Raw genomic sequence first — 15,799 nt, forward strand, 5'->3', positions numbered from 1 at the left:
AGGTGATCATACATGTTAGAGGATAAAGAGCACGATGATCATGATGATGATGATGATGATGATGATGATGATGATGGACGCCATGCATCTCCGTGTAGATGTGTGCGCGCACGTGTTTTCAGGAAGTGACGCCGAGCGGGCCCGGGCCATCTGTCGGCAGATTAATCCCTGCCTGTGCTTTAGAGATATTACCGGCTGGCTTATCGCCGTGGCAACAAGCCTTCAATCCCAGTCCAGCGCGGCCACCATGTGACCTTGGTGTGCCGGGTGAATGCAGGTCTGACACACACACACACACACATATATCGTAACGGTAAAAAATGTGGACGAACGGTTCCGTGGAAGATGGATTAATCCGACCCGACTGGATTCTGGCTCTTCCTACACAAATATAGCAGCGTCTCATCTGCGTATAAAGCAACATTTCTTTGGGTGTCGGCCATGTTTCTTCTCAGTTTAAACATCCAAAATCATATATTTTCGTCCAATAAATCCCATCCAGCCCACACGAATGGTTAAGTGCCCACTTTGCATCATCCAGAACCACCCGCCCCCCCACTCCCGCCCACCCACCAACCCCCCCTACAGGTCATAAACCAGCAGCACGTGAGCACTCCAGGCGTGGTATAACATTCAAGGTTTTATTCAGTCTTTACATACAGTACACCAGTCAGAAATATACAGTGAACCTTCAGCGGAAAAGGTCCGTTCGGTCCAGAGACCAAGAGTTCTTCTGAGAACCATGAAGCGTGTCTTTTTTTTCTTGTTGTTTTTTTTTCTTCGTGTGTGTTGTTCACTCCCATGTTGACGGAAAGACGAAAAAAAACTGCTTTGGTGAAATAGAAGAAACTGTCAAAAGTAGCCGAAGCCTCGTGTCGACGGGATGGAAGTCGACGCCACGAGGCGGTTTGAACACGAGTCGACGAGGTTTTTTTTTTTCTACAATCCTACTGAAAATCAAAGTGTCAAGAAAAGTATCGGAGATTCTTCAGGAAGTCGACCCCGATGGGTCACAAATCTTTTTGAGATTCGGATCATAAAGTAGAAAATAAAGATGGCCGTCAACGTTCTACCAGGACAGTGATGGATGGTTTGGGTTATTCTGCTTTTAATGGGATGTTTCCTGAAGTCCAGTTGACATGGAGATTCCCTGGATGGGTTTTATCTATTAATTCATCATTTAATTGTATTTGTGCTATTTTATTATCACAGGATCTATTAAATGAATCATGTTTGTTTTTAATTTTCCTATTATTTAAAGCACTTTGTGACCGCTGCATGGCTGAAACATGCTGTACAAATAAACATTATTATTATAATTATTGAGAATTTTGTTGTTTATTTTTGGACTAGCAGAGAGCTTTGCTGTCTTACACGCTTAATAAACGAGAATAGCGATTTAATGAGTTTCAAGAATTGTATTTTCAAGTCAAATTAACTATAATGTCTTCAGTAAAAACTACACCATTACGACATTTATTTTTAATGTCACAATAAAATGATACTCGAGAAAATTTGCTACAATATCAATCTTTATAGAAACGTTTCCATATCATTTAAATTATTTTTATAATTCAATATATTAAAAAAAGAAATTCTTGAATAACCCAAACCACACCATGCACTGTAAAAGGTTCACTATAAAGGCCACTGGCCAGAATTAACAAACATTTTTTTTTATCTCAATTAAAATGACTTTAAAAGTTGTCAAGCATCAGAATCCATGTTTATTAGCAACATAATAAACTATTTTGATGGTTTAGACCTGAGGCTGTTTGCACTATTTACCTTTATTTAGTAGGAAATATTCACGAGGAATGGATGTAAACGTCAAGAAGAGTCGAGTTAAGAGTACTTTTCTTGAATGTCAGACTGACCTGAAGGAAGAGTTTAAGTTGATTTTACTCTAAAATGGTCCTGATTGAAATGTACTTATGGCTTCTCTTTTAATGTCAGCCCTTGACAGGATGTTTGTACCCAATAAATAGGTTTACTAAGATAAGATATCAGGTTGAATTGGGGAGAATATGTGACGTAAAGTCTACTTCCTGAGGAGCTACATCGATGGCTACTTGAAGTTGTGATTTCATGATGTTGTTTTCACGCAGTTGATAACAGTCGAGAGGACCAGCTTTTTTTTTTCTTTTAAAGGACGTATGCTGTGCTACATAACCTGGCTGGATCTTGGGCAGTAGAAAGCTGGAACAGAAGGGAATGTTTTAAGGTTTGTTTTTTTTGGTAAAGATTTCCACCTCAGTTGAAAAAAGGGTCACTATCCGGGTCCGTTATCGTCCAGGCTTCACAGTAGAAATTTCATCAGATGGAAAGTTCTTAGAATTGTTTTCTACAAAAGGTTTTTTTTTCAATGTGCTCAGTTGGAAAACAGCAGTTTTTACTACAAAACCTGAGGATGTTGTTTCTAAATTAGTTTCACTGAGGATTGAATTGCATTTTTTTTAACTCCTTGTACTGTGCGGCAAAGAAACCCTGGAATGTTCTGACGTCGATTCCGTGATTAAATCCCTGTGAAAACGACCCTGTGTTTGTTTTGTCACAAAAGTATTTTCACTCTTGGCTTGCTCCTTATATCTTTTAAAGGTTTAAGTTCATGTGCAATTTCTTTTTTTCTTTTTTTCTTTTAAATCTATATAAGTAGAAGAACAACTGTATCAAAGGTTTTTTCAAAATCTTGTGGGAGTTGGAACTGCTAGAGGATCACTAGGTACAGTAGCATTGCTGGCCCGGACTGTTTGAGTCTATATACACACTTGGCATCGAGACGCTTCGAAAGTTTGGACTACAAAAGTTTCGGTTGAAGAAAAACATAGAAACATGCTTATTCTATCCATTAAACATGCAGTTAGAAAAAAAAAAATCAATTTTGCATATCACTTTGGCAAGGGGAGGAGGCAATAAAACTCTTTTTTTTCAGCAGGTCTTCAACACCCTTGATTTTTTTTTTTTACACTTAAAAAAAAAAAGTTTGATCCTTAACATAGAAAAAAAAAATCTTTCCTTTTTTTTTTTTTGATATGTCACTGCACAAAAAGAGCAACAGACAACAAAATGAATTCACACGTCAGAAAAAGGTAAGCAAATGAGAGAAGAAAAATGAAAAAGTTGCATAATTAATTTTCACATTGACAAATAGAAACGAAGACTGTGGAGAGTAGTGGACTGTCGGAACCGGGCGGCTTGAATTTTGGGGAGCAGAATAGTTTCAATTCAATGGTGCAGAAAAACTGGAGGTTGGTGGGAGTGTGTGTTCGGAGTGTGTGTGTGTGCTGTTCTGAATGAAACCAGACATAAGAGAAAAGTGGGAAACATTGAGTCTAATTAAAAAAAAACAGTACCTGCTATTTTCACTCTCATTTCTAGACTAGATTAGACACGAGTGCGACCACTCACTCGAGTCCATTCTATGGTGACACTTGCGGTACAAGACCTTTAAGCTCAAGGGCAGGATTTAAGCTTTTCGCTCTCAGTCACCGAGGAAAAGCCAGAGACGGATCTATTTTTAGTTCTTCTTGTTGCGCTCGGTTTTGTGTCTTTCCGACTGTATACAGTAGACAGAGCTGTATCCTCGGAGACACAGAGAGCCGGGACTCTAAATCTGGGATAATCACCTGTACAAATCACGGAGATTATGACAGCATGAGTTTATGGAGGGCAGAGCGGGTCGACCGGGGGGGAGTGCGTCAGTTGTTGTGGAGGTTTTGAAGACCCGTGGCGTTAAACGCATCTTGGAGCATTAGAAATTAAACCCCGTCCAGAAGGAGGTATCTTAGCTACGTAACCACGGCGACAAAAGCTTGAATCCATGTAACAAACCGGCGGTAAAGAACGCCAAATCAGATCCTGCTATCGAAGAAAACGCGCCGCGGCTCACTTGCTTGATAATTGCGCTTAATGTGGTTGGAATAATCCAAAGGCAATTATGGAACTGTGGTCACACGCAATAAGGCAAGTTACAGCATAATAGACACACGACTACCTAAACCTGGCGGAACCCGTTTGCGTTCCAAACTTCCCGATTCAAATTCTGCTCATGTTTGAAGGGCAACTAACGTCAAACTCACATTGAAGTCTCAGTAAATCAGTAAATCCCTGTTACTTTATAAAGTTCACCGCTGTCTGAAATCTGGGCGAAGGAGAGGTTACGAGAGCGGAGTCCGTTATGACGTAATAATGGCTTCACTCCTCCTCGGGCCAGCTGCAATCACGCCCCCGCTTTGTTTATACAACGAGTCATTTGGAGGTGGAGACTTCCGGGATTGATGACGAGCGGTTAGAAATCTCAATGTTTGACCAATCACAGCAGAGTGGGCGTGGTTATGGTCAACAACATTTCATCTAAAGAACGTTTTTTGAGTGGGCGGGGCTTAAGTTAAATTTCTAATGTCAGTATTTCAATGAAAATAGAGTTTTGTACAAACCGACACGTCCTGATGATACAATAGAGTCCAACGTCTATTTAAGACACACTTAAATCAACATTAGTTGCCCTTTAACTAAAATAAAACTACGTTTAATGCACCACAATCTATCATAATCCAGTTTGCGACGCAGGATAATAGCGACAAGAGACCGTTTTTGGGGGATCAGAGGCAAATCCAAGCTCACGTTTGTGCAAGAGACAGACTCACACACACACACACACACACACACACACACACACACTGATGTCAATTTAGCACCAATTACATTTGGACATGTAATGATGTTTCTGGAGACTCCACCTACAATACACATGTAAAACTAGAAGCCACTTTTGTGTGTTTTTTTTTAACGACCGTTAAATGCTATGAGACGGAAGGGGTGTGTGCGTTTGGAGGTGTTTTAAGTTGCATAACCCCGTATATGGCAGTGGAATGTTGCTGCTACACACGCTAGATAAGGCAATTCTGTTTCAGAGCAACACACTGTTCCCGTGATGATAGTTTGCCCTGATCCATCAAATTCTCAATCTCTGCTCACATGTCCGACATGCTTCTCGCTTGTAAGGTCCCTAGGGGTCTATGGAGGGGTGTGTGTTGGGGGGCAGGGGGGGGGGGGTCTTCGGTCCCTATATCTGGTTTCACTCCTTCATGTTTCATGCATCTGCACGTGTTCCGCCTTCAAAAAAGATGGAGAATTCCTTCAGTCTGCCACTCTCCCACTCGTCTGCATGAATCAAGGTGCAACACTTCGTCGTTCATTCTTCCGTAAACATTGCATGCTGGGATCCAGTCGGGAGAAGAAGAAGAAATAAAAATAGAAACGTGAAATAAAAACCCACTGAGATCCATAAACGCACGTGTTCCCTCGAGAGATTTCCGCTCATCGCAGCTTGATCTTTTTTTTTTTCGAGAAAACATCGCGACGAGTAAACATGCCTTTTTTTTTTTTTTATCCTTTTTTTTTTTCCGAAAATGGCTCGTAGGCCTTCGTCGCCTGAAACCGTGCAGCTGACACCGAAGATGCAAACCAAGGCTCTCTCTGTCGAGTTTTCAAAACTGTTGCACGATATCGTTCTTGAAGTTGTTGCAAAGATCAGTCGCACAGTTTCTTTCCATGACTAAAGTCAAGTGTAAAATTCCTCAATACCGACAAAAAAATAGAAAAGACAGACAATTCAAAAAAACGGATAAACAAGCAACATCTTTTTTTTTCTTATTTTTTTTAAAGCCAAGAGAAATAAATATCTGGATATATTTGTCATGGATAGTTTATATCCTATACTCTGTCCTTAAATAAAAACTCTATATATCTAATGGTTGGCACCATCTTTCTCTCGGAATAAAACAATATATTCATAGAATTCATCTAAAAGGTGTATTAAAGTGATCTATTCTTTCTTGGTTGCTCCGCCATTTTCTTCAAAGTCAGCGTGGAGGGAAAAAAAGGGTCATTTTTCTTTCTTCTGAGTGGTTTTTAGCTGCCATCCTGGGAACAGTTGGAGCGAGAGATGGTATCTTGACAGCCAAAACATATTCAGGGGAACTGTTTGTGTTGAGATCCTCTTTTTCTTTTTTTTCGCCAAGAGACAAAACATAAACACCATCAGTCCATTTTCCTGCTTTGGAAGATGTTCTCGCGGGGGAGACGCTGACACTGATCAGAGGCAGCTCCCGGCTTCCAGCTCTGCTTCGGGACGACCTCCAGCTGCCGCCGAGGCGAGGAAGTGAACGACTAAAAGTTCCCTTTTCTTCCCTCACTCTCTCCTCTGTGTCGTACGTTATCCCGGCGAGGGACGACTCCGTCTCTTCACCTCCCAAACTTTCATTCTCCAGAGTCTCTAATGGCAATGACAGTGTATCCGTTTCTCTTTTAACGACACTATGTTCTCTCCATTCTCCTTTTTTTTTTCCATTTTGGTAACAGAGTCCAGAGAGAAAAGCACCATGGGATTCATTAAACACTGCCATCGCCACACAATAACACAACCCAGTGTCCTCCACTCCTTCTCCTCCTCCTCCTCCTCCTCCTCCTCCTTCTTCTTCTTCTTCCCCTTTTTTTAACCCGAGTTCCTCTCTTCCCTTAAGGATTAATTCCTCTCATTAAAAACGAATGAGGGGCAACGGAGATGCTAATTAGTACAAAAAAGAAAAGACAAAAGTAAAAAAAAAAAATGGCTGTAAGAATATCTGTTCTCTGAACAGAACTTTTTGTCCTCCAATATCTTTTTAACCTTCACTCCGTTCTTTTCGAGCGACTCAAAGACTTGAGCTGGAGGTTTTGGTCGTAGTACATTCTGGTTCATTGCATCTTTCCCACGGACGAGGTCGTCTGGACGGACCTTCATCATCGTCATCATCGTCATCTTCATCATCTTCCTGAAATTAAAATCATAATGAGTTCGTTCTAAGACATTCATCCCTCGTTCCCGACTCGCTTCCCCATCATCAGACGTAGGCCGACTCGCTGGACTGAGTGCGTCCCAGGTTGGGCGGCTGCGACAGATGCGCCATGTCTTTCTTCCTGATCTCGCAAATGGACTTCCTGCGGGCCTGGACGCCCCGGATGGCGGCTTTGATCTTCCGCCAGCCCAGATGGTTGAGCTCCGCCAGGTTGAGCACGACGCAGATGCCGCTCACCGCGAACATGAAGACCAGGAACACAGTTTTTTCTGTGGGCCGGGACACGTAGCACTCCACCTCCTTCAGACACGGGTAGCGGTCGCACTCGAAAATCCCGGGCACGCTGAAGCCGTACAGGAAGTACTGACCGGCCAAGAAGCCGATCTCCAGCGCGTTCCTGAACACCACCTGGATGATGTAGAAGCGTGAGATCCCTTCCTGCCGGCGGACCTTCGAGCTTTTTCCGTGGGTGAGACCTCTTGGAGCGTTGGGGATCTCCTTCACTTCCAGACAATCCGGTTCCTCCTTCCCGCCTCCGCCGTCGCCGCCGTGCTGCACCAGGATCCCGTTGATGTTGCGAAGTTTCCTGGCGCCGTCCCTGCCTCCGTAGTCCCGTTCCATGATGGGGTAGAGGAAGGAGTAGCGTCGATCTTTCTGCTTGGCGGACTGGTGGACGGAGTAGGTGATGAAGCAGAGGCTGGGCGTGCACACCAGGATGATCTGGAAGACCCAGTAGCGGATGTGGGAGATGGGGAAGGCTTTGTCGTAGCAGGCCTGGTTGCAGCCTGGCTGGAGGGTGTTGCAGATGAACATGGTCTGCTCATCCTCGTACACGGTCTCGCCGACGATGGCGACGATCAGGATACGGAAGATCACGACCACGGTCAGGAGGATTCTAGGAGAAGACAAAGATACACTTTTCAGAACCAGAACATGATAAGATAAGAAGTCACATTTTAGCTCAAAATCACAGGTTTAAAAGTATCTTATTATGGCTGGGAATCAAACTACAGGGCGCACAGTGGCGCAGTGGTTACAGGATCGCCTCAAAGGAAAAAGGTTGCCGGTTCGCTTCCAGGTCGGGGAGCCAACTTGTGACCTTTTCTATGGTTTACTCCGGTTTCCTCCCACAGTTCAAAAACATACAGAGGTTGATCGGTAACTTGGGGAAATTGTCCGTAGGACAGTCGTGTTTGTGTGAATGGTTGTCTGTCTTTGTGTGCCCTGCGTCAGACTGGCGTCCTGTCCAGGGTGTCCCCTGCATCTCGCCCAAAGAAACAGGGATTGACTCCAGCCACCACTCGACCCCCACAAAGGAATAAGTGGCAAAAAAATTGATTGAAATTCTACTCTAACGCAAGTTGAAAAAATCTTGATAATGTGTGGATTTTTCTAAAGAAAAACTCAAGTAAAAATGCAGTGTACATAAGTATTCTTTTCCACTACACATTTTTTGTTTTATCCGTAAGAAAAAAACTAAGATTATAAATGTACCAAAGCTTCAAAATTTCGTGATATGTGTAATTTAATTTTTTTGTGTTAGAATTGAATTTGGTTCAGGAACCATTATAGAACGATAAGCTTTCGAACTGTTACGGGTATCGAACATTTTCGATCAATACACTAATCTTGATACAAGAAAATCTTGATAAAGCAGTTGCTGAGTTTTGATTCAATCTTTCTTTAAATAGAACAAGTTACAGATTCTTTCAGTGTTGATTCCCGTTTACACTTCGATAGATTCAATTCTATGGATGAAAATTCAGTTTATTAAAGTCATTTATGAACTACAGTCTTTCAATAAAAAACCCAGTCGATCGACCTCATCACAAAGCAGATATCATTGACTACTACTCAATATACAATTTGGAAAGAAAGAACTTTCTTTTTTGTGGCTACAATGTCGATTCTGGTTTGAGCCAGAACAACAATCCAGGTTTTGTGGACTTCATGAGTTGGTTTTCTCCTGCTGGAAATCATTTGTGTATTTTTTTTTTATTTTATCTGCGCTCCAACAGGATCCAATTTTAAATTTTAAAGGCCCCAAAGTCAAAGGTACCAGATTGATATATGAGTGAAGTCAAGACAAAATATCTTCCACTCAATACATAAACGCTTCATTTCTTATAAATGTAAATTTAAATGACCAATAAAATCTCTCGGAACTGAAAAAAAGTGCCTTAAGTTGTGTTGATAACTTTAATGTTACTCACAATGTATTAGTACAAGAACTGTTTCTCATAATTAGGTCCAGTTTTACATTATATATTTCCCTGAAGTATACACTATGTATAAAAAATGACACTGCAAAAACTGAAATCTATGCAAGTATTTAAGTCTTGTTTTTTGGAAAGAGTCTGATTAGAAGAAATCCCTCATTTCCAGATATTAAAAGACAGAAACAACACCTAAATAACTCTGTTCCAAAAAATGCCAATAGGCTGATAAAAATATACTTTCAGACAAAAGCTTCTTGTAATTTTACATTAGATTGAGTTTAGAAAACATTTTTCCAAAACCATTGATAGAAATTGTAACGATATGTTAAGTAATTCAGGCTTAATTTTTGGTCTAAATATCTTAAAATAAGACCATTTTATCAACTTGTCAGGTGAATCCAGCTCATTACTATATCAAAAAATAACATTTTAAGTTATAATAAAACAGACACAGTTGCTTAGATGTATGTTTTGTGACATAATCTGGGTTCTTTCACAACACAAAGCACTTGACAACGAGGCTAACATTTATTTTAATGGCCAAGGCTTGGTACCACTTATTAGCGCGACTGGACTGCAACGAGAGGTTTGATAAACACAGCAACAACAACGTAAAACAAATGAAAACAAGCAAGAATCGAGGTCAGGCCTTCAGGGAAGGAGCTGAAGTTGAAATTTCAGCAGGGGGGCTCTGGGATGTATTTTTCACCCCTTAATCAGAAAGAGAGGGAGAGAGAGAGAGAGAGAGAGAGAGAGAGAGAGAGAGAGAGAGAGAGACGTCACAGGAAGAAAAAGAAAGAAAACATCGGACTAATGATGGAAACTGGACAATGTCAGTGTTTCTTCTCTATTCTTCCCCAAACCTAACACAAGACTAAACACCAGAACAGTAACGTTGTCACAGTTTCATGTTCACACACGTGTGTGTGTGTGTTTTTGTTCCTCACAGGTACAAAGTGATGACACATCTTGTCTAATTTTAGGTTCTTTTCCTGCATCATTAGAGTGCGTGCTCATGGTAACCTCGGTTCGAAGCACAAGTATCCGGGATCCGTGACGTATTCCTGCAGGTTTCTAAAAACAACCTGAAGCCAAACCAGCATCACAACGTTTCTAATTATGAACTGAGAGTTTTAAATTTATTTTCTCCTCTGAAGTTGTTTATTACAGAGGTCACCTTTGAGCCTGAAACATTCAGGGTTATCGCACTCATTATTCTTCCGGTTTAAAGAGTTTTATTTTTATATTTATACTTCCGATCGAGATCCATCAGACACAAATAATGAAGATGTAGAAGATCTATGTTCAAGACCAAGATGTTTATAGACGTGTATCAAGGAAAAATAACTCTTCTTACATATTTACAAACAAATATCAATATATAAACAATCAATAAAGTTCTACCTAACCTAACCTATTTAATTTACAGGTCGACTAAATTAGTGGTTTAAAAAAAAAAAAGAAAAAAAAAAGTGGTGTTCAACAGGGGGCGCTATGGGGGCTTCATAAAATTGGAGGGAAGAATGAGAATTCAATATTATAAAAGTGAACAATTGAAACAAAACAAAGTCATTCACAAACCAGTCTTCGTGACTGTCAAGGTTTGGACTTCAACAAAGGATAGAAATCAGATCTGGTTTAAAGACAAGCATTTTACTTGTATACAAGTGAGAGTAGAACAGATTTTACATGTCTGTGTGAAGCACAGAGCTGTTAGTTCGCTGTTATATCTTCGTTTCAGTTCGACAAGTCGTTAACTACCTTAGTCCAAAGGTTTCAACCAAAAACAAACTTTACTATAAGTTATTATCCTCAAGGTCGAGGTGGCGTTTAATCCTTCAGAGACCGGGCAGCAAGTAAGTAAGTAAGTAAGTAAGTAATACTTATTTATATAGCGCTTTTCGAGACCAGGGTCACAAAGCGCTTAAACAATCAAAACAATACTCAAAAAAGTACATACTTTAAAGATCAAGATAATACTGAGAACAACACAGGAGTTCGAGAAATTCAAGGAAAAGCCTGAACAAATAGAATAGAAGTACCACCACGTTACTTTCTCAAGAAATACAATCAGGGACAGAGGAGTATTAAAGGTGGTAAAGTAAATGTTACAAACATACTTTAGCTCAGGAACACCATACGATACTTTTTTTTGTTGATGTCAATCATCCACAGTTGGATGTAGAGTTTATATTCCGGTCTTCACTTTTGTCCTTCTTCTCTTCTGCAGACTTTCCTTTGTTCCTTTCATCTCTCATTTATATTTCAGATCAGACACCCTGTCAGCACCTTAAATAGAACTTCATTTTCAGCCCCGTGTGACCGTCTCAGTGGTATTTTTGGCGCCGCTTTTCAAAGACGTCACAAACAGCTGATTTCTTTTCACGCTCGTGTTCGGGATCAAGTCCTCGCTCCTCGTCAGATCAAACCTCCGCTCATCACCGCCGTCGTTTTTAATGATAATCTCATAAATAACGGGATGATGGATGGATCGCTGCCATTACTCCGCCCGAACCCGAGGGAACGTGCCATTAGGGGGAGCCCATCACAGGCCGACCTCATTACATTTCTCATGGATTTATGGCTGTCATGTGCATACAAGTCGATAGGTGGAGGGATATAAAAAAAAGGATCCGTCAAAGAGCGCAGAGACTAATTGAAAAAGAGGCTCGACATGTGTTGCATATTAAGATTAATATAAACATCAATTCTTCTTAAATGAAGGTTTAGTTTTTTTATCGTTTTGATTGTATATCTAAGGATCCTCAAAGTTCCCTCGAGAATATATACTGTTCAGGGTGTCCCCTGCCTCTAGCCCTGAGCAGCTGGGATAGACGTCAGCCCCTTTAACAAAGAAGGAAATAAGAAAATTATGATAAATGTTGTTTTTTTATATATATAGGATTTCATTTCCAGACGGAGAAAAATGTTCTTATGTTTGTTTCATGTTTAAAAGGATTTACTCCCATTTAAAGATATTTTTCATTTGATTAATTAAAAAAAAAAGTATATATTCTTGTTTTAAGGTAAGGTCAGGTAAGGTAAGGTAAAACTTTATTGATCCCTCAGGAGGTCTCCTTCGGGAAATTGTTTATAATTCTTTTGTTGTTTTAATTTTTTTGTTTTAAGTAGTTTAATTGAATTGTTTTAAGTAGGTCCAGAAAAGAAAAAACTAAAAAATAGCAGTTCAACCTTTTCTCTTAGTATAAAGGTCAAGTGCACCGTTTGATGAAGCAGAATGTATTTGAACAATTTAAACACAACTTATTTAAACATAATTACTATTATAAAACTGCAGAAGAATTGAGTAAGAAAACAGAAATTATTTAAGCAGGACTTCTTTTAAATCCCATATATATAATCAAAAGTATTTATTTTGACTCTAAGCAAGTTGTTTCAATATATAGTCTCTTCACTTCACTGTTTCTGAACCTTATTACCTTTTTTTCCTTTCTTTAGAAACTCTTTATAAATTAAATTCAATAAATTATAAATTGAAAGGTGGAATTGTTTATCTTAATAAATACATGTTTTAATAATGAATGTTTTTGCTACACATAGAGATTGATATTCCAATTATGACAATTCAAAAATACATTTTCTAAATTCAATATCCTTTAATTCGTAGCCTTTTGAATGTAATCTAAAAATATTGGTATGATAGTGACACACAGACAGTAACAAAAGAGCACAGAGCTACTTGATCGAACCTTCAGCCAATCGTGCGACACGCAGGCGAGCACATGACAATGTAGAGGAATTTTTCATCAATCATTTTGTCAATCCATCATGGCAGATTCCAAAGTATTTGTGTTGTCAAGTGGCACTATAAAAACACTTTAAAATTAAATTTAAAGGACTAAGAATGAAAAAAATATTGAATTTAGAAAATGTATTTTTGAATTCTTGTAATTAGAATATCAAATTCTAGGTGTAAATTATTTTAATTCAATTGTAAAAAAAAAAACGATATCAAAATGAATACTGTTAACAACAACATTTCCAGTAAAAAAAAAAAATCAAAGTTTCAAATCGACTTTCAATATATTTCCTGGCACTGATTTACCTCCATAGATCTGCCTCTTATATCTGGTACTTGGATAGCATCGCTTCTCCGTCAATCAACGAGTCGATGGTTTGCGCCTCCGAGACGACCTTAAACGCTCCCTCTTCAATTACATTTGTGATTAAAGAGACTCTCTCAGCTCGTCCTTTACTCCTCGTCCACTTCCTAAATCTTTTAATCTTCTAAATTTTCATCTGTTGTCTCGCCAGTGGGGTTTTTTTTTCGCTCCCATGTCCCACTTCACTCGAGCGGATTGAAATCACATTTTAATGTAACAACAAAACTACTGGTCAACTCCTGGTCTACACACACACACACACACACACACACACGTGATTTCTGGTGCATCACCTGAGATGAAGTCAGACCAGGGTCGCTGGTAATCTACCACCGATCCCGGGGGCGGCGCTGCCAGCGTTCGTGTGGCACAGATGTGGAGTCGAAGGGCACGGTTAATCCCGGTCCGACGGCATGTGCTCGCCACGTATCGCTCGTTGAAATCGACGGGTCAACGCGGGCGGCCTCGGAAATGAAAAGCAGAAGACTCACAGGCCGACCACCTGCGCCGAACGTGAGGCTCGTAGAAGAACAAAAAAAAAAATGCTTTTGCTGTGTAGTGATTCCATTAAGGAGCTTAGTGAGCGGAGAATTGACAATAATGGAGAGAACAGCTCACATGGAATACTCGGATAAATCAGTAAGTATATGAAAAGATGGAGGGAAGGAAAAATGAACAAAATATTTGTTCTGACGATGATAAAAAAGAGGGTTTAGTCCCTGAACGCTTGGGTCTGATATCTTGGTGACACATTTATGGATCGGTGCCGTCAAAGAAGTTAGTTATTCAATCATTTCTATATTAAAAGGTTGAGTTTGTTATTGTTGTTTTCCAATAAATAATTGAACTAACCGTGTGTGTTTTATTTTATTTTATTTTATTTTATTTTATTTTATTTTATTTTATTTTATTTTATTTTATTTTATTTTATTTTATTTTATTTTATTTTTATTCTATTTTATTTTGTTAATAGTGTTAAATGTCTAATCTTGTAAATAATCTGTATATTTTTAAGATCGTTTTTATTTTTATTTTTTTATTATCTCTTTTATTATTTCTTTTTTTTTCTTGCACTTTATTTTTTTGAACTCTGCTGTTGTAAAAGTGTTTCCCCTCTGGGGATGAATAAACATTTTCTATTCTATTCTATTCTATATTTAATGGCACTGATGTACTTCCATAGTTTCCTACTAAATATTGAAATAAAAATACAATAGTATATTCAACTATGAACTGAATGTATTATCGATTAAAAAAGACGAAGAAAACAAACATACAATTGTTTATTATATGTATAAGCATCTATTGTTATAGGTGTTTATAGAGTTGAAGTTATAAAGTTTAACAAAAGTTACTTGTTTTTGCGTCTCGTTAAAAACATCTATATAATTATGAACTTTAAAAGAAAAATATATAAGCAGATGCTATGAACCAAAAACTGTTTTTTTTTTTCATCTTGTTTTTGTGTATTTCTCAACTTAACCCTTGTGTTTTCTCAGGGTCAAAGTGAACGACTACAAACACATTTGACCCTCTGGGTCACCTTGACCCTGAGATAACACAAGGGTTAAGTAATTTTTTTTTAACACAAAGTTTCTATATATTCGAATTCCAAAAATATATAGTTTTTTTTAAAGTTTTTTATTCAATATTTTTGAATTCACAACCTTTTCAATTCAAAATATACATGTTGGTATAAGAGAGCCACACTGATTGGCTGAAGGTTCCAACAAATACTTTGGTACTATTTTGTTTTAGTTTTTTTGGTAACACTATGACTTATCTAGTTGTTGAAAAATATTGACTTTATAAAACGTCTTTATTTGAATCATTGGAATTTGGAAAATATCAAATTCTATGTGTAAAAAAAAAACGAAACATTGATTTAGAAAATATTAGATTTTTAAACGTGTATTATTAAAACTAAATAAAATAAAAAAAAATCAGGATTCAGTTATTCAATAATACAATTTAAAAAAAATCAATATTGAAATGATTGAATACAATTATCAAAAAACTATTAGTAAAATAATGTTAAATTATTAATTAAACTAAATTTCAATAAAACTATTCAAAGTTTCAACGTTCGAAACGTCAAATTCAACATGAAGTCAGTGACGACACTGATGTACTTCTCTAGTATCAGAGAAAAAAGAACGAGGGAAGACCAGCCATGGAGAGAAAAATCTCATTTTACAGAATGAATGATATAATATCTTCGGCACGCAAACCCGTCCCTGTAATCTGCGTCCAGTGGCGTGTTAACGCCGTCCTGTCGTGCCCAGAACACCAACTCTTTCTCTTCTTCTTGAAAATATACGTCTTCGTTCTTCCCATCGCGCCGAAGGGCTGCTGATCCCGTGACCTCCTGGTCAGACCTTCTCTCTCTCGTGACAATAATCCCCAGATTGTGTCTCTAGTCTTCGTTCAAAAACCCTCTTTCTATCAAAATTACTCTCGCTAAGTCCAACTCTACGTCGGCCGTCGCACGACAGCTGGATTTTTTCGGTGCGATGACGAGCGAAGCTTTAAGGCTGAACGTACGTCACGATGGATCCGACGCCGGGCGGATCTTTTTCGTCTGATCCAGACGTGGAACTTTAATGCAGCATTTTCT

The 15,799-nt window shown here is 38.8% G+C and overlaps 1 protein-coding gene across 1 annotated transcript in view; it reads right to left on the minus strand.

Moving 5' to 3' along the window:
• Nucleotides 1-625: 625 nt before the first annotated feature.
• Nucleotides 626-15,799, minus strand: part of gjd1b (gap junction protein delta 1b) — a 47,282-nt gene continuing 32,108 nt past the window's right edge. The window contains exon 2 of the mRNA XM_087796211.1: nt 626-7,734. Within this exon, the coding sequence (XP_087652337.1) occupies nt 6,885-7,734 (850 nt within the window). The 3' untranslated portion in view covers nt 626-6,884. The remainder of the gene's footprint in view (nt 7,735-15,799) is intronic.

The sequence above is a fragment of the Callionymus lyra genome, chromosome 7 (assembly GCF_982586985.1).
Source record: "Callionymus lyra chromosome 7, fCalLyr1.hap1.1, whole genome shotgun sequence".
Lineage (NCBI taxonomy): Eukaryota > Metazoa > Chordata > Actinopteri > Syngnathiformes > Callionymidae > Callionymus > Callionymus lyra.